The sequence below is a fragment of the Diabrotica virgifera genome, chromosome 1 (genome assembly GCF_917563875.1).
Source record: "Diabrotica virgifera virgifera chromosome 1, PGI_DIABVI_V3a".
NCBI lineage: Eukaryota > Metazoa > Arthropoda > Insecta > Coleoptera > Chrysomelidae > Diabrotica > Diabrotica virgifera.
The window spans coordinates 127,637,465-127,657,002 of record NC_065443.1 but is presented as its reverse complement, the minus strand read 5'-3'; the positions used below and the strand labels follow the sequence as shown (position 1 = coordinate 127,657,002).

The 19,538-nt window shown below is 31.9% G+C and overlaps 1 protein-coding gene across 1 annotated transcript in view; it reads left to right on the top strand.

Moving 5' to 3' along the window:
* Positions 1-2,823: 2,823 nt before the first annotated feature.
* The window catches only part of LOC114331312 (retinol dehydrogenase 13-like), a 39,451-nt gene continuing 22,736 nt past the window's right edge, over positions 2,824-19,538 (top strand). Inside the window, exons 1-2 of the mRNA XM_028280841.2 lie at positions 2,824-3,040; positions 15,023-15,346. Coding sequence (XP_028136642.2) covers positions 2,887-3,040; positions 15,023-15,346 — 478 coding nt within the window. The 5' untranslated portion in view covers positions 2,824-2,886. The remainder of the gene's footprint in view (positions 3,041-15,022; positions 15,347-19,538) is intronic.

The window sequence follows — 19,538 nt, the reverse complement described above, 5'->3', positions numbered from 1 at the left end:
GGGCTAACGGTGGGTATCGTTTTCTTTCTTGGTGTTATTTCTTCGAATTGAGTAATAGCTTTTGAAGTTGATGGCACTGCATCAGAAAACGTCGGATTATTATTTGTTTGCTGGTTTGGCTTACTGCTAGTTCGATAGACCTCACAATTTTGTTCAGGAGTTCTCTCTCTTTTTTCAATCTCAGTTGTTGCAGATGGCAAAATATCTGCGTCAGAAAAAACACCTAAGTCTACAGGCCACACCCCAGTTTTTTTAAATCCATTTATAGCAGTTGTCATTGTAGCCGCCCTTATAAAACCAGTACTAAATAATGATGAGAGTTGGTGAAATGTCACTACTCTACCTGGATTGGTTCTCAGCCATTTTCTCACTTCGTCATCGTAATAAGTGCTTAGCGGCTTCATGAATGAGACGTCAAGAGCTTGCAGCCGATGAGTTGTGTGAGGAGGGTAACATAAGAGAATTACACCGTTATCTCTTGCATAATTTATTAATTCCAAATTCTTTGTATGGGAAGAGTGGCCGTCCAATAAAAGAAACACCGGTGCTTCTTTTGACGCTTTAGAAAATTTTTCGAATTTCTTAAACCATTTAAAAAAGAGTTCCATGTCTATCCACCCTTTTTGATTCAACTCCACCCAACCACCAGGCACCACTCCATCCATTAACCCTTGCTGCATTCTTTTGCGAGGAAAAATCAACATAGGAGGCATGTAAGCACCTGCTGCTGAAAAACATATCTCCGCAGTTACTAACTCTCCGCGTTCTCCGGATGTTAAGTTCCCCACCTGCCGTTTACCCTTCGTAGCTATAACTTTGGAACTTCCCTTTGGATTCACTGTAATTCCGGTTTCGTCGACGTTATATATTTTTTCTGCTGAAAAATTATACTTTTCAACTACTTCTACCAGTAGTGTAAAAAACTGTGAAACAGCAACTTTATTGAACCCTCTAGCTCTCATTCCAGACGTAGCCTCAGGTTTTCTTATCGACAGCTCCGCATGTCTCTTTAAGAAGCTTTGCATCCAAGCTTTTCCAGCCATTCGAGTTCTTTTGTTGAATGGATGATCAACACCATTTAATTCAGCTAACTGAAAGGGGAGACCTCTGCATTCTTCCATCGTAAACCCAAATAATCGTTCTTCCATATTTTTTAGGTAACCAGCGATTTCCTGTTCCTGCGTCTGTGTAAAAACTGGCTTGTAATTTCCCATAGTTTTTGAAATAAGCACATCTGGATCATTTTTTCGTTTTTTCACATAACGTTCGAGTGTGGTTTGTGGGACATTAAACTGAACCGATGCACGGTAATGTCCCATTTCGCCGTTGATTACAGCTCTGACCGCCCCTTCCATAGACTGTGTAGACCAGCTCTGCCTCTGGGTGACACGTTTGTATTTAAACACCATCTGAAACAAAGTACCTAATTTAAGGAAGGGCAAAATGGGGTACCCTAACCTACCCTACTCTACCCCGTTTAGCCCGCTTTGCACTACTTTTAGGTTAAGTGTTAAAAAATTCTTAAAACATTGTTTATTTGAACAACCGCTACGACATATTACGCTCAAAATAGTACATGTTTAGCTGAAATGAAAAAAAATAATGTGCAAATAACCTAACAGTACTTACCTTAGTTTAAATCGCTCTTAACAATTACAACTACTACTCGTCCGTTAGTCACACAATACACTTCAGTCGCCTACAACGGTATTGTTTGCACTACCGGTTTAAAACTCGATCAAATTACAGAGGCTCGTCTCCTGCAAGTACCTGTGACGGTACAAAGTAGATAGAGTTGGGGGTTTCGTTCTCAATCGCGGTACCCCGTCTTGCCCGTCCACCCCGTTGTGCCCGCCCTTCCCCTATTATAAAAAAGGAATTTTTTTTACCGGTGATTTTTATTCCGATTCCAAGTGGAATTGTGTTACCCACATGTCTCCCTACTGCAGAAAACCATTGGTGGTAACTTTGTAACCTTTCACTTTACTTTAAAAACTGGATGTTAAATAAAATAATTTAGATGTGAATCATCCGCCATTTTATGGTACCAACTATCAACCTCACAGCCACTAGCCAAGTGTCGGTCATTCCTCTCTGCTTCAAAGAGAACCTCAAACGACCACAGAACATGAATTAAATGTCACGGAACGATTCGACAAGTATGTTCAGTAGACGCCGACGTGTGACGTCACGTAAGTGGTCCTACGAGAAAGTTACAGAAATTAATTGGGAGGTCAAGAGAAAATAATTATAAAAATAATTAAAGAGCTAAAAATGATATTATAACGGGTGGACCGTTAAGTCCCTTTTTATATTTTATTCATTCTAGTACGAAGACCCTTATTAATCAGTGGCGGTTCTACGGGAAGGGAAATGGGGAAATTTCCCGTCCTAACAAGGTCCAATATTGAAGAAAAAATTGTTGAAACATAAAAATATATTAGCTGACATAGAAGTTAAACCACAGACAGACAAATTCAACCTAATAAACACGCTAGTTAGGCAAATTAAGGAAACTTAATGCATATAAGTTATGATTTATGTTTTTTATGTAGTTTGGGATTATCTTTTTATGTCTTTTGGTTGGTGTTTCATTGAAGTTCCTCCCTAAGACAAATTTCCCTCCCAGGGCAAATGTCAAAATCCGCCACTGTTGTTAATGAAGTTCTACTTTTTTTAAAATATTGTTCTTTTACCTAATAACTTCACTTGTATAAACATACATTCATAAAGTATAAAGAACTTTACCGGACTATAAATAAAAAAAACAAAACGACGTAGATTATAACACCTCTAATTTACATGCATATAAATTAAAACTATTCCATCATTTTTGGAGTAGGTAAATGATCAAAGTTTTTTATTACCTAATCATTCACTATTACAATGACTATGTTCGTGACAAGTGTGTTCTATTGGCCAGTACTTTTAATAATAGGTGCTTTTTTCTTAAATCTTTTTTTCAAATATTGTTGCATGAAATGTAACAGCAATGTATGTTTAGTGGGAAAGACTGCTGTAGTTACAGGAGGAAGTTTAGGTAAGATATAACCAATATATTATGTATAAAAATATAGATATATAAAAATATAAATATATCAATACATATACAATGTGTCTTAGTAACTTCGAACCATATGAGAAACTTTTTTAATGTCAATTTTACGAAAAAAAAGTTATTCTTCATAAACTGCTCTGCATAATCTAAAACCTAAGATGCAATCGTCAGATATCAAATTTTATCAACAGTATACGAGGTATGTCAAAAAATATGAATTTCGCTAAGGACTAAAAAGTGCCTTTAAATTTCACAATATCGAAAATTGTTATTAAGCAAAGTTGTTTGAAATTAAAAATTGTGTTAAAATTAGCAATTACATTTCTCTAATTGAAAAAAAAAAATTTTGAAAATTTTCTTCTAATTACGGATACCCAAAATCATTTTGATTTATGATAACTGATTTATGAAGACGTTATTGTTGATTTTACGAAAAATAGTTATTCTTTATAAAAATCTCTGAATGGTCTAAAAACTTATGCAATTATAAGATATCAAATTTTATCAATTTTACACGAGGTATGTCAAAAAATATGAATTTCGCTCAAGAGTAAACTACCTTTATAGTTCACAATATTTCAACTAAAAGGATGTAATTTCATATTGAAACATAGTTTTTAATTCTGAACAACTTTTTTTAATCACAATTTTCAATATTCATATTTTCATTCATATAATCAAATTCATATTTTTTTTGACATCTCGTATAAAATTGATAAAATTTAATACATTATGATTGAATCTTGATTGCTAGGCTATGCAGAACTTTTTATAAAGAATAATTTCTTTTCGTAAAATTAATAATTAAATAAAATATAATTATAAATATATTATATTGGGGATTATTATATTATATTATATATATATATATATATATATATATATATATATATATATATATTGATGCACGTTAAGTTGTGACTTCCGGTATACAGAAGAGGCTGTCCGACTTCCACCTTTTCTACTAGGAATTATTTTTTAAAAATTGTGTATTTGGTAAAAGGGGGGCTTATAAAATGGGTCTACCTATTGAGGGGAAAGGATTTACCAAAATAAATTTTGTATATATATACGTATATACCGAAGCGTACAGCATACGTTATGGCTTCCATATATAGGGTAGTTCAAGGTGCGTTGTCACTTCCAGCGGTGTTGTCATATTTTGGAAGTCACGACTCGTCTGCTGATTTACCTCTTACTTTAAGCGTAATGTGTGATCTTTTGAAACTTTTACTGTGAATACAGTTGTGAATGCAGTTCTATGTTTTAAAGTTGTCTATTTAAATTAAAAGATTGATATTCTTTTGATTAAACAGGTTTACAAAAAAAATACATTTCGGAATATTTGACGAAACCATATGACTAGGGGGTTTTTGGGTTCGCTGGTCACGAATCCGGGGTCCGCTGACCTCTATCACGTCAGGTAATGGTAATCTCAAGGTCAAATCAAGATAAACCGACAGTCGCTCTGAAAAAGTATATTAGGGGGTTTTTGTGGTCGCTGATGACGAATTTGTGTCCGCTGACCTCTATCACGTCTAGCTCAAGGTCATTTCGAGGTCAAATCAAGATAAATGGACACGATCGCTCTGAAAAAGTATATTAGGGGGTTTTTGGGGTCGCTGATCACAAAACTGGGGTCCGTTGAGCTCAACCGCGACAGGTAAAGGTCATTTCAAGGTCAAATCAGTTTTGTGGACTTGTCCTGATTTGGCCTTGAAATGACCATTACCTTACGTGGTAGAGCTCAACGGACCGCAGTTTTCATGATCAGTGACTCCAAAACCCCTATATTTTCAGAGCGATTGTGTCGATTTATGTTGATTTGACCTTGAACTAGACATGATAGAGGTCAGCGGACTAATGATTCGTCATCAGCGACACCAAAAACGCCCTAATATACTTTCTCAGAGCGACTGTCGATTTATCTTGATTTGACCTTGAAATGACCTTTACCTGGCGTGAAAGAGGTGAGCGGACCCCGGATTCGTGATCAGCCACCCCAAAAACCCCCTTGTAACATGGTTTCGTCAAATAGTCCGAAATTTAGTTTTTTTTTGTAAACCTGTAGTATTTATGATATGATTGATATTTATTTTACAAATACTAATATTTTATTATTGCTGCAAAATGGATTTTTTGGAATTAATTAAAAAAGTGTTATTAGTAAGTAATTTATTTATGAAAATTATATCAAAAATTTTAATAAATAAATTTGAACTTATAGGAAATTTTAATATTTATTATTTTTTCTTGATTAAATTTTGAATTTTAGATTTTATTACAGGCACCGTCCTTTTAATTTTTGATGTACCAATAATAATGTGTAATAAGAAAATTAAATGGCTAAATACACCAGGTGGGGTTGAGCTGCTAAAAAGCTATCTAGATCCATCTTTTTAGAGCAGATTAGTCCCAGTCTGCTACTCGATACTATTGACTGTGCTTCTCCAGTTCTTTCTATCCTCTGTCTTTTTCTGCTAGTCTCTAATTCCTGCCCTATATAAATTTTCCTTTACTTCCTGTAACCATTTATTCTAGTTCCTCCGCGTCTCCTTCTAACCCCGGGTTTCCATTGTAAAATTGAGTTTATAGTTGTTACGCTACCTGCTCTCCATATATGCCCCAACCATCTAACACTGTGCTGAAATCTGAAAATCTGGAATAATATCTACCCGGGTCGAAACATTTTTTTTAATATATGAAAATAGTTATTTATGAAACAGTTCGTGAAGTATGCTTTTTACGAATGCACGTGATGTTTAGAGCACAAGCGACAACGGAGCGAGTGCTATACATCGCTTAAGTTCGCAAAAAGTACTTCACGCACAGTTTCATACAATATTTTATCTACGATAAACAAATAAAAAAACTGTAACTCTTCATCACTGGAATTCATTCCTATTCTACAATTTTTAGAAATTATTTAAACATTCTAATTTCTTTCAAACCACAAAACTGTCAAATTTTTTTTTGTAATTTATTGCTCATTATGTCATCACCATGACAACGCGAAAGTTAAGGATATTTGATTATATGAAAGTGTGTCAAAAACAGTGCGAAAAAGTAAATCCCGTTTAAAATACATTGTTACTTCACGCACACGTTATCCATTAAATAGATCGATGCAGATCGGCCTTATATCGGATCCTCTACTATTAGTCCGTTCGCTGACGGTAAAATATTGCAAAACCCATAAATTTTAAAAAACCGCTTAGATCAGGGGTGGGCAATTACTTTTAAGCGCGGGCCAAAATGAAAGTTTCAAAATGTCTCTCGGGCCGGAGGACTATACCGGATATGTACGCTGTGCCCACGCGAATTTTTTTGGTGTAGTTTATTCCCTGCCCAAGAAATAAATACTATAAGTATTATTTTAAAGCATTTGGACAAAGAAATTTGACTGTTAATAATTAGAAAATGGTAATAATAAATTGTCCTACTTGGGAATACATGCGAAAAACTTGTGCCCAGTAAAATATGTCACGTAATTGAAAAAAAAATGGTCATTATATTAAATCATAAGAAGATCCAGAAAAAGAACCAGATAAAAAATGAAGATATTGAGCAAGTGGACAAAATGAAATACTTACTTAGGAGTCTGGATTACGGAAGATTTAAATTCGAAATCATAAATTCGATCAAGAATAGAGCAATTGAGGGTAGACTTTTTGAAGATGAGGACATTTCTGAGTCACCAAAGACTCAATCTGCAAATCTGATATTAGTTGATAAAATGTTGTATATCCACTCTATTCTTTTTTATGGTGCCGAAGCTTGGATTGTTAATGCTGACTTAATGAGAAAGCCGGAAGCTTTTGAGATGTGGCTTTTTGGGAGAATTTAGAAAATACCATGGACCGATCATATACGAACAAAATGATGTTGCACGAAATGGAAAGAGACAGAGAACTTTTGACCTCCATTAAAAGGAGACAGACAGCATATTTACGGCACATGCTCAGAAATGATATGTACGAGTTGTTCGAAGGAAAAAGGGGTCCTGGTAGACGACAAATATTCTGACTGAAAACATTTGAGACTGGACCGGGTTAAACACACAGACGCTTTTAAAAAAAGCAGAAAATAGAGACGAATTTGCAATGGTGTTTTAGCCAACCTTCATTAGTGGAGTCGGCGTTAGAAGAATAATAATAAATTAATGGTAATTAAATAAATCAGTTATTGAAAGATTTTATTTTCTTATTTATTTATATTTTAACGATACAAATTAATTTATATTGATACATATTTTGTAAATATACCTAATATTAAATAAAATTATAAAAAAAAGACAAACATTAAACGTTAAAATTAATAGAATACTCATTATAAGTATAACTTCTATAATAGTTAATGCGAAACGTGAAATCGCGAATGTTCATGTGATATTATTTCTTCAAAATTGGGATCCAAATCACTTGTAGCAATCCTTAATACCGAGTGTAGATTTTCGTCAGTAATTTGTGATCGATATTTATTTTTCGTGGAAACCATCAACGAAAAAGTTCTTTCACAAATATATGTCGAACCAAATAAAACTAGGTATTTTTGAACATAGTTTAAAAAATGTTTAAAATGTTCTGTATTCAAAGCACCGTAGAAAGCACTCAATTCGTTTGATTGAACATTTTCTTTTAATAAATTATTTGCCTGTAAGTCAATTAATTCTAGCTGAATTTCAACAGGAGCTTCTTGCACATCGAAATTGAAAGGTTGACTAATTAATGACAAAGGTTTTTCAATAGCTTTGAAATCTTGAAATCTTCTTTGGAATTCAGTATGCAGGTCTTGTGTTACTGAACTATATTTAAGAAAATCAGAATTTTTCAATAATTCTCGTCGTGTTTGTAATGATGGGAAGTGGTTTAATATTTTTTTATTAAAGTTCTCAGCAAATAAGTTTAGTTTTATCATAAATGCTTTGACATTTGAGTGCATATTGAAAGCGAACTGGTTTTTCCCTTGTAAATTTACATTTAGTTCATTTAAATATTTTACAATATCTACAGAAAACGACAAATCGTTTAGCCATGCCCCATTTTGCAATTCAGGAAAATCATGTAGTTTTTCTTTTATCGACAAGAAGGATACTATTTCATCAAGCAAATATTGAAATCTGTCCAAAACTTTACCGATGCTAAGCCATCTCACCTCAGTGTAGTAAGGAATTTCGTAAAAGTCACTTTCAATTTCTTTCAAAAATTCAACAAACTGTCGATGATTTAAGGCACGTTCCTGGATAAAATTTACAACTTTTGTCACAACAGTAACGACGTGATTCAATTTTAAAACTTTTCTACATAACACTTCTTGATGAATAATGCAGTGTAAAAATAATATGTCTTGTTCTGGCTGCAACTGTTTTACTTTGTCGCTGATTCGTTTTAGTAAGCCCACATTTTTCCCTGTTAAACTAGGACAGCCATCCGTAGTGATGCTTACTATTTTGTTCCAAGGTAAATTTACTTTAACTAAACACTCTTCAACAGCGTTAAAGAAGTCTTCACCGGTAGTTGTATCTTTCATTGGATGCACACTAAGAAGTTCCTCGCGAATTTCACATTTTTTGTTAATGCCCCGAATAAATATTAATAATTGACTTGTGTCAGTAATATCGCAGGACTCATCCAACGCCAGAGAACAATATGTAAAATCAGCAATTATTGTTTTTAGCTGGTCGAGTAAATTTCCTGAAATATTTTCGATCCGTCGTACTATTGTTCTCCTTGACAGGCTTAAATTTTCAAAAATATGTTTTTTTTCAGGACAACATATCTCCGACACTTCTACCATGCACTGTTTAACAAATTCTGCTCCAGAAAAAGGTTTACATAACTTAGCAATTTTGTGTGCAATAACATAACTTGCTTGTGTGGTAGATTTCTCGATGTTACTTTGTTTGCTAAAAATATTTTGTTGTTTATTTAAGTTTTTTGCTAAGTTGTCTGCAGCATTTTTAAGTTCTTCTAAAGAAAACGATGCATATTTTGGATGTTTTGATGTAAAATGCCTCTTTAAATTATATTCCTTGAAAACAGCAATGGTTTAATGGCAAACTAAACAAATTGCTTTCTTACCAATGTTCGTAAAAAGGTATTTTTCTGTCCATGCTTCATTAAAATTTCTGCATTCCAAATCAACTTTTCTTTTTTTAGATTGTATCATTTTGCAAATGCTTACAAATAAATATTTTAATACAATAAAATAAAAACAATGTTTTCAAATTTTACTTACAAAATGTCCTCCACTTTTTCAATTTATTATATATTTGCAAAATAACACACACTGTATCAAAAGAAATATGAGGAGTAATAGGAAATACGACCAGTGCTAAATCAAAATAAACTTATACGCGTCTTTCGAAGTAGTTGTAAAACTTCGGCAAAAATCGGTAACAATGAATTTTATGCTGAAGTAGGTATTCCAAACAACCATACTTAATTCAGATTTAATAAATAAAGAATCATATTATTGGGACCAAAGTGCTGAGGTATTTAGATCATAAACTGTCAGTGATATGGTTGAAATAGATACCCAAACACCGAGTGCTTGTCTTGAGACCTTGAGAGTTAAATACGATTATTAATACCGAATAAACAATTATGAATCTCCGGGGATTTCCCTATATTTTAAAAGAAATTTAAAGTAAATAGTTACAATTAAACAGTTTTTAAAAATATAGTTAGCTAAGGCTGTTCGTAATTATAATACTCTCTATTATTTATATATTTAATAATTTATGTGAACACTATGCAAACTATTACTGTTGATTTCAACAAAATCACATAAAAGGGATTAAAAAGATTAGGTACTTGCGGGGTTTTTCAACGGGCCGGACAAAGTAAGCGAAAGGGCCGGACCCGGCCCGCGGGCCGGCTTTTGCCCACCCCTGTGCTATAGCCTTATTCTTTAACTATATCGCTGTAATAACATTGTTTCTAGACAGGTAAATTATCATTGTATACTGGGCGTACCAATCAATCTGGTTTTTTTTTCAATTTTCACAACACCCTGTGGAATATTCTAGCCTTTATACAATATTGAAATTAAAACCCAACTATAGCCCCAGGTTTTCTTAACGTTCTGTTTGTTATTCATTCGCTTATGTTGGATAATAAAAAAGTTAGGGACTTTAACAACTAAACATGTTCTTTATCAATACATGGTGTTTCTAAATAAGTGCGACAAACTTTAAGGGGTAATTCTGCATGAAAAAATAATGATCGTTTACTTGATAAAGCTATGTCCGCAAATGCTTGCAAATATAAAATTCTTTTGCCAAACGATCATTATTTTTTCATGCAGAAATTACCCCTTAAAGTTTGTCGCACTTATATTTAGAAACACCTGTATCGATAAAGAACATGGCTAGTTGTTAAAGTCCTTAACTTTTTATTATCCAACGTAAGCGAATGAATAAAAAAACAGAATGTTAATAAAACCTGGAGCTATAGTTAGGCTTTGATTTAAATATTTTATAAAGGCTAGAATATTCCACAGGGTGTTGTGAAAATTGAGAAAAAAAACCCAGTTTGATTGGTACACCCGGTATACAATGAAAATTTACCTGTCTATCAACAATATTATCATAGCTATTTTGTTAAAGAATAAGGCTATAACATATTAAAAAAAATTACTTAAATCGGACAACAGGTTTGGGAGATACGAGACATCAAAAATTACCCATTTTTTTGGGGTGCCCGTTTTTCGTGCCGGTGAGTGTAGATTAAATTAGAAGTTCATTGTAAAAAAGGAAGTAAACAAAAACACGAGAAAAATGAATTTATATAAGTAAATAGGTAAGTAAATATTATAGATTAAAATAAGTACAGAAAATATATAATTATAGAGATATATAATCACTTATTGTACCTTCATTTAAGGCTAACTTTAAAAGTAAAGCAGATCTGCTATTATTCATGTTTAAAAACAAAAGGCACACAAAACACTAAGTACGATTAGGACTGCGAATCTACAACAGATAAATGTCTGGAAACCGTTACACAGGGTTGCCAAAAAACGGAAGTCACACCGAGCGGTGTGGTATACGGAAGACGCTACGCGTTGTGTACATAGCCTGTATAGTAGCACGGGAGCGACACTAGCGCTGGTGATATACCGTCGAACTAAAATCTGATCTTATGAGTATGTTAGATACGATATGACTTCCAGCGAAATTTTTAATATAAGCCTTCTGATACCATCTAGTAGCCAAATTCGTAAAAATATAGGCAAAACGTTGTGACTTCCGAAATCGGAAGTCATAACGGTATATATGAAGTAACAACGTATTACGAGAATCTACTTTGGAAGTCACATGGATACATGTATCAATATATATATATATATATATATATATATATATATATATATATATATATATATATATAAATCCAATTTTGATCACAGCTGAACAATATTAAACACAAATGGAAAGGATTAATGGGTAAGCAGCTGAAATAACGGAGCCAAGAGTACTCTTTTTTTCAATATCAAATATATTTCGGTATTGCCTTTATACCATCATCAGTGATTGCTACAAATGTGTTATAAGTGAGTTGCTTTGTGAAATAATTAAAAATGTTATTAAACTTACAAAGTTGAGATTGCGGCTCTATGGTTAAAATTTTTTTGTAAAAAATCTTCCAAAAGGGGAAACATCAAACATGTTAAAATTGTAAAAACACAAGAAAAAACAAAACATTTAAATGAAAAAAACTGTAACAATGCACATTTAAAAAAATAAATTAAGTTTTAAAATCTTTTTTGAATCTTAAGAAACCAAAACATTAGGTAGGTACAACCAGTACTTTTTTTGTACAAAAAAAAACTTGAAATTAAAATGAATTAGCGGTAATCCTAAATGTTATGTTCTATGTTCTATGGTAGAAACAAATGATAGCTGACAATGACATAATGAAATTTTGTTTTGTGGTTTTATTCACCCTAACCTAACCTTACTTTTTTTTCCACTTAAAAAAACATAATTCTCAAATGCAGATATTCGAGATGGAAAGAAATACGAAAAAACCTACAGCCTACAGCTTATATGCTTTTGGTTTATTCATATTCATCAGAAACCATGGTGTTACGATGTAGTTTGTTTGTATTGAATTCTTTATCTAAGTGAAGTAAGTGTGAGTAAATCTCACTTAAGTGGCTGATGTCTGATTTTTTGTTTATAGTTAAATCAGTCTCAGAAATAAAAGCCATTTCAAGAAACAACCTTTTAAAATAATTGTTTTCCACTGCTAGAACTTTAGCATCTGTATAGTTCATTTGGTGATCATTTTCATGGACATGCATGGATAAACTACATCTGTCTGGATATCTTCTGGCATCACTTCTGTGCGACGTGATACGATCTTTCAATCGTCTCGAAGAATGGCCTATGTACTGCAGATTGCAATTTGTGCATGGTATACTATACACTATATTTGACATATTGTCTTTCAAAGTTTTGTCTTTAAGTTTTGAGAAAACTGACTTCATTGTTACAGCTGTTTTTGTAGCAAACTTAAAGTCACCAACAGAATTGAAGATTCGTGTCAGTTTTGGTGTTACATTATGTATGTAAGGTAGTGTATAATATTTGGTGGGCATGGATGTTATGGCTACAGTATCAATTTCTTGATCACAAGATTACAGTATCAATGATCTTGATCCTGTAAACAGTACCACTGTTGATCAAGAAATTGATACTGTAGCCATAACATCCATGCCCACCAAATATTATACACTACCTTACATACATAATGTAACACCAAAACTGACACGAATCTTCAATTCTGTTGGTGACTTTAAGTTTGCTACAAAAACAGCTGTAACAATGAAGTCAGTTTTCTCAAAACTTAAAGACAAAACTTTGAAAGACAATATGTCAAATATAGTGTATAGTATACCATGCACAAATTGCAATCTGCAGTACATAGGCCATTCTTCGAGACGATTGAAAGATCGTATCACGTCGCACAGAAGTGATGCCAGAAGATATCCAGACAGATGTAGTTTATCCATGCATGTCCATGAAAATGATCACCAAATGAACTATACAGATGCTAAAGTTCTAGCAGTGGAAAACAATTATTTTAAAAGGTTGTTTCTTGAAATGGCTTTTATTTCTGAGACTGATTTAACTATAAACAAAAAATCAGACATCAGCCACTTAAGTGAGATTTACTCACACTTACTTCACTTAGATAAAGAATTCAATACAAACAAACTACATCGTAACACCATGGTTTCTGATGAATATGAATAAACCAAAAGCATATAAGCTGTAGGCTGTAGGTTTTTTCGTATTTCTTTCCATCTCGAATATCTGCATTTGAGAATTATGTTTTTTTAAGTGGAAAAAAAAGTAAGGTTAGGTTAGGGTGAATAAAACCACAAAACAAAATTTCATTATGTCATTGTCAGCTATCATTTGTTTCTACCATAGAACATAGAACATAACATTTAGGATTACCGCTAATTCATTTTAATTTCAAGTTTTTTTTTGTACAAAAAAAGTACTGGTTGTACCTACCTAATGTTTTGGTTTCTTAAGATTCAAAAAAGATTTTAAAACTTAATTTATTTTTTTAAATGTGCATTGTTACAGTTTTTTTCATTTAAATGTTTTGTTTTTTCTTGTGTTTTTACAATTTTAACATGTTTGATGTTTCCCCTTTTGGAAGATTTTTTACAAAAAAATTTTAACCATAGAGCCGCAATCTCAACTTTGTAAGTTTAATAACATTTTTAATTATTTCACAAAGCAACTCACTTATAACACATTTGTAGCAATCACTGATGATGGTATAAAGGCAATACCGAAATATATTTGATATTGAAAAAAGAGTACTCTTGGCTCCTATATATATATATATATATATATATATATATATATATATATATATATATATATATATATATATATATATATATATATATATATATATTATAATTATAAATATATTATATTTTATAAATAAAATATATTATAAATTAATAATTAAAATTAATAATAACGGAGTTATAAATAAAAATGATGTTGGGTATCTGTAATTTGAGAAAATTTTTCAAAATTTGTTTTTTTTAATAGAAGAGTATAATTGCGCATTATAACATAATTTTTAATTACAAACTTTTTTTAATATCAATTTTCGATATTGTGAAATATAAAGGTACTTTACTCTTGAGCGAAATTCATATTTTTTGACATACCTCGTTTACTGTTGATAAAATTTGATATCTGACAACTGCATCTTAACTTTTAGACTATGCAGAGTAGTTTATGAAGAATAACTTTTTTTATTTTATTAAAAAAGTTTCCCATATGGTTCCAAGTTACGCAGACACTGTACAAATATATAAATTATAAACATATAAATGTATAATCTATCAATCATATCACCATCCAAAGATATCATTTTATTTGTAGTAACTCAATCTTTAAGGGGGTAGGCGCAAAATCGTGACCGAATGTCATTTAAATGCATTCATTTTTTTCGAATCCTGAGAAAACGAATAAGTACCTATTTTTGAAAATTTAAACACAGAATGAAAGATTACATTGTTACCGAGGGCTAAAGGTCCCTGAAAACTTCTATGATATTTATTTTAATAAGTTACATGGGTTAAAAAGATACGAGAAAATTTAGTGTGATTTTTAATTTCAAATATTTCATTCAAAATAAACGTTTTCTTTATTCTAAGAGACTTTTGGCACTCGGTAAGGATTTAATCTTTCATTTTGCGTTTAAATTTTTCTAAAATATTTATTAGTTTTCTCAGGATTCGAAAAAATGAGTACCTTTAAATAGCATTGGACCAAGATTATGCGTCTACCCCGTTAAATGAACATTTTAAATAGTCTGATTTTGTCCTACCAAGTTTTAAACTTTTTTCCTTAAGAGCTTGTCCCGTCTGTTCCAGTTTTTTTATTATTATGTATGTACATAATATTTTATTTTGTAGGAATCGGACATGAAATAGTGCTATCCCTACTGTCAAGGGGATGTAAAGTTATAGTAGCAGACAAAATAATAACTGAAAGTGTTAAAAAGTCTCTTATCCAGAAAACAAAAAGCTCAAACTTTGTTCTTGAGCTTGTAGACTTTACGTCTTTCAAATCGGTTCGGAATTTTGTTGAGAAATTAAAGAAAACGGAAGAAAAAATAGATATATTGATAAATAATGTTGGAATAGGAAGATGTGATAATAAACCTACTGAGGATGGTTTGAATGTACTTATGCAAATAAACTACTACAGTCCATTTTTGATGACACATTTACTCATCGGTAAGTAGGTACTTTTAATATTTTTTTCATTGGTGAAAATCAAAGCAATAATCTAATGTAATATGTTGGTAATAATAACAATTAATGAACTATATTATTATACTAACACATTCAGAACTAAAGATTAAAAAAAATGATTGTTCAAATCAAAAAACTAATAATTATAACTGATATACTATTATGCTCTGTATTTTCTCCTTCTTATGAGATTCAGATGCCTATTATTAAATAGATTAATTAATTATTTTAATTGCTACTCAAGAAAATTTAATAAAATTTTTCAATAAAAATCATATTCTTAGGGCTACGTGATTGAATGTATTACCTTTATTTTGTGGCTTCTAGTATTTCTCGTTGCTTGCTTTATCCAGGACAAAATAGGGAAAATAAATATACTCAAAAACTCATAAATTTTATAACTACTATTTATTTATATACTATACCATAAATATAAAAAATTCAAATTTATGCTAAACTTTATTCTGTTGTAAAATGTCTAATCATAAAAAAAACCTTTAATTCTATTATCTCCTTTTGTGAACTAAATTCATTCAATTGAATCGGTAGATTGTTCTTATTACTATAAAAAGAAAACAAATTTTAATTTCCACTTTTTAAATAGATTACTTATATCTTCTATGAATTTATGAATTAATAATTTATGGTGTAATACTATTAAGTTGACGTGGCTTTCAATAAAAACAAATATGGTATGTAATAAAAAACAACTCTCTCTTTTCACAAATAATCTGACTAACCTTTGAAGACGTCCTTATTTCTTTTGCCGGATTGTGTTGTCCTTAGTTCTCCCACAAATTGCTCCTCGCATTCTGCAAACTGTCCTTCTCCTTCAATCTCTTTCAAAAAACAGCACTCGTTCGAATTCTCTCCTCAAATTAAAATCTCTGACTCGATAAAAACAATATCAATCTTTAGAATCCAAAGATTTTCCCCTCAGTTAGGTATCCTGGTGCATAGTTTATATAATACTGCTACTCGTTACTGACAGAAACTGGAATCTTTTCGGACACAAGAAGTTTGTACTTCTCGACTTGATCTCGTTTTCGTCTCACACGAATCTGCTTCCACGGTAACCAAATTAACACACTTTTCACAAATACACTACTTTCAAACTGGACTGATTGCTTTGGATGGTAATTACACAATGAATTCCTTTTTCTCTCATCAATTTGAAACTCACCACTCTATTCTCCTTCCATCTGTCTCCTAACCAATTACACGCATTCTCTACACATATCCCTACTTTCTTTTCTTAAGAACAAATAGTATTGTATACAAAATTTCTTTCTTGTCAATTTCTAGGAGATATTAAAATTAATTTTAGAAAGTATTTTAGTTTAGGAAACATTTAGAAAGCACTGTCTATTGTTCAATCAACCGCGGTATACATTAACTTTCTAAATAACCGTTGTAGTCCGTTCAAATTCCCCCCTAAAAATTATTTAACAATGAGTATTTTCTTTTGGAATTAACTGTTCCAAATTCCTATTTCCATCTTTTTGTAGGTAGACAAGGTAATGCCTAATGTGAAATTCACACTGGGATTGCAGTACGGTTAAGATAGAAATGCGCATTTAGTGTTGCCATAGTTCCTGTGCGACGCTCTTGAGAGAGCAATCAACAACTGGTGAAGACTGACAACCCTGTGCGTTTATTCCCCATTAGAAATGTATTGCCATATCTTAGCCGTACTGCATTCTCGGTGTGAATTTGTCAATAGATATTTAAACTTCACCATTTATTTTATTATCTACCCTCAAGCCTCAATAGGGCTTTTCATCGATTGTCATTTGTTTCGAGCTTCTGTCATGTGTCACATAATATTAATATAGCTACGTCATACGTCTTTGGTTTGTGTCATTGGTATATACCAATAACGTATGACGTAGATATATTCATATTATGTGACACATGACAGAAGCTCGAAACAAATGACTGTGAATGAAAAGCCCTATTACGACCTTAGAAGATGTGCTGTTAAAATCATGCATTTTCTCTTTTTTGGTGAAATTAGCGTGTTTTTTTCTGGCGGTTCTGTAAATTTCTGGCAGTTATATTAAATTGGTGCAGCATACGTTGTAAATCATCTTCATCTCATATTTTAGGTTGTTTTTCTCCCATTTGGAATCCATTTTCGTTCTTACTTTTTGTAATATTTCTTCCGGGTCAGTGGGAAGACAACGAAAACGATGGAAACACATCTCACTTGAGTTACTTTGCCAAACACACAGTTATGTCTACACAAAAATAAGAAGAAGAGATCTTACATATCCGATCGTTATTCTGTAGTTAAACAGAGCAAAGCTCGGCCCGAACTTTTCGAAATTAAGTCTGGCCGCAAGGCAGCCTTATTGGAACTGTTTTTATATTTGTTATTTACAAAAAAATAAGTTCAGAAAAAGAAGAAGGGAAGAAGATTTTACAAAGATTTGAAAGGTTGAGCGCCCAAATATACGAAGGTTCGAATATTGTTAGTGTTTTTTCCGGTGGGATCCAAATTTAAGTTAAAGGAAATATCCTTGTGCACATTTCATACATTTTTATTCCCACCAGCTAAACTTAATTAGGTAAAAAAATTCATTAGTCGATCTTTATACCATACACATGTGTTGTTTAAATTAGTTGTAACAATTTACGACATGATAAGATATCACACCGGTTTCCAGTTTTAAATGAAATATTATGTAAAAAAAATAAGTTTCAATAAAACTACAAGCTGTTAATTATTTAAAATTAACTTAATCACTGAAATAAAAACACGAATACAGTTGAGTCCACGAGTGTTTACCCGTGCGTCATTAATACCTGGCGAGATAAAACACATAGGTATTTGATAACTCAAATTTTAACCCGTAATAGGAGCAGTAGCTACTTACTGTCAGTTGCTGTTGCGTTTAGTTAATTTCAATTTCCGACTTATCATCGACTTATTTCGTATGCATTAAATGATGACGCACGGGTAAAGACTCGTGGACTCAACTGTAAGCATCAATAGACCTTTCAATCTTAAAAGCAAACCATTTACTACACTAGCCAATATACATTGCATATGTTACGGGTAAAGTTGGGTAAAAGGGGACACCCGGGTAAAGTACGAAGTACCCCCGAGTTATCGGTAATAGATAAGATTCCACACATGTGTGGGCGTGGTTAATTACTGTAAGGTAAGGTCGCCAATTAAGGTCATCTTAACGTTTAAATATCTGTAATATTTTATTCAGAAACAATATGGGGGAAAACTCTTGTATACGTATTGCCTAACATTTTAGCTATCGAATTTCAGGATAAGATACTTACTAAATAAATAAAGAAATATAAAATTTTAACATTGAATAAATCTGGAATATTTGGCCTTATTAGGAACTGGTAGCTTAATAAGGCCAGTTTCATTTTTTACGCAAATTGAGACGGATAATAAATTTTAAACCTAAGAATTAAAGAACAAATACAAAATTTAGTGAAAGAAACTTTTATTCATATTAAAAACAAAAATTTGTCAATACATTAAGCACACATGTCGCACATTTACACACATCTATGACAATTGGCTTTATTAGGACATTGTCTACTTTTTTTATTTAACATAAAAAAATAATAAAAGGCAATATAGAGAAAAAACAGTTCCAGTTCCTTAAAAAGTATTAATTTACTATCGCTTTACAAAGAAAAAATAATTGGCTTATATTCCTTAAGTACCATTTTAGTAATTTTATAACTTACCTAAAATTTATAAACGAACTTCCGCACCGTAACAAACACGTGTCTAGTCTACTTGGCGCTGCTATGTGATACTACCGACTGAATGACTTGCACGATTTTGACTGAGAAAGACATTTGCGGTGACCTCTAATATATAATATCTATATTTAAGAAAATATTTGCAATTGGCCTAATTAAGACACTGGCCTTATTTGGCGACACTACCTTATCTCTCTCTACATATTATACAATTTTTGTATAAACAACAGTAAAACTTCTAAACAACATAAAATATAGTTTCTTCTTCTTCAGATGCCAAATCCACTAATGGATGTTAGTGATCACATTTTCCAATAACTCTCTGTTTCTTGCAATATGTATCAGATATTGTATGTCGTTAATTTCTGTCTATTGCCTTATGTTTCGGAGCCAGGGCATTTTCTTGCGTCCAATTCTTCTTTTGCCTTCAATT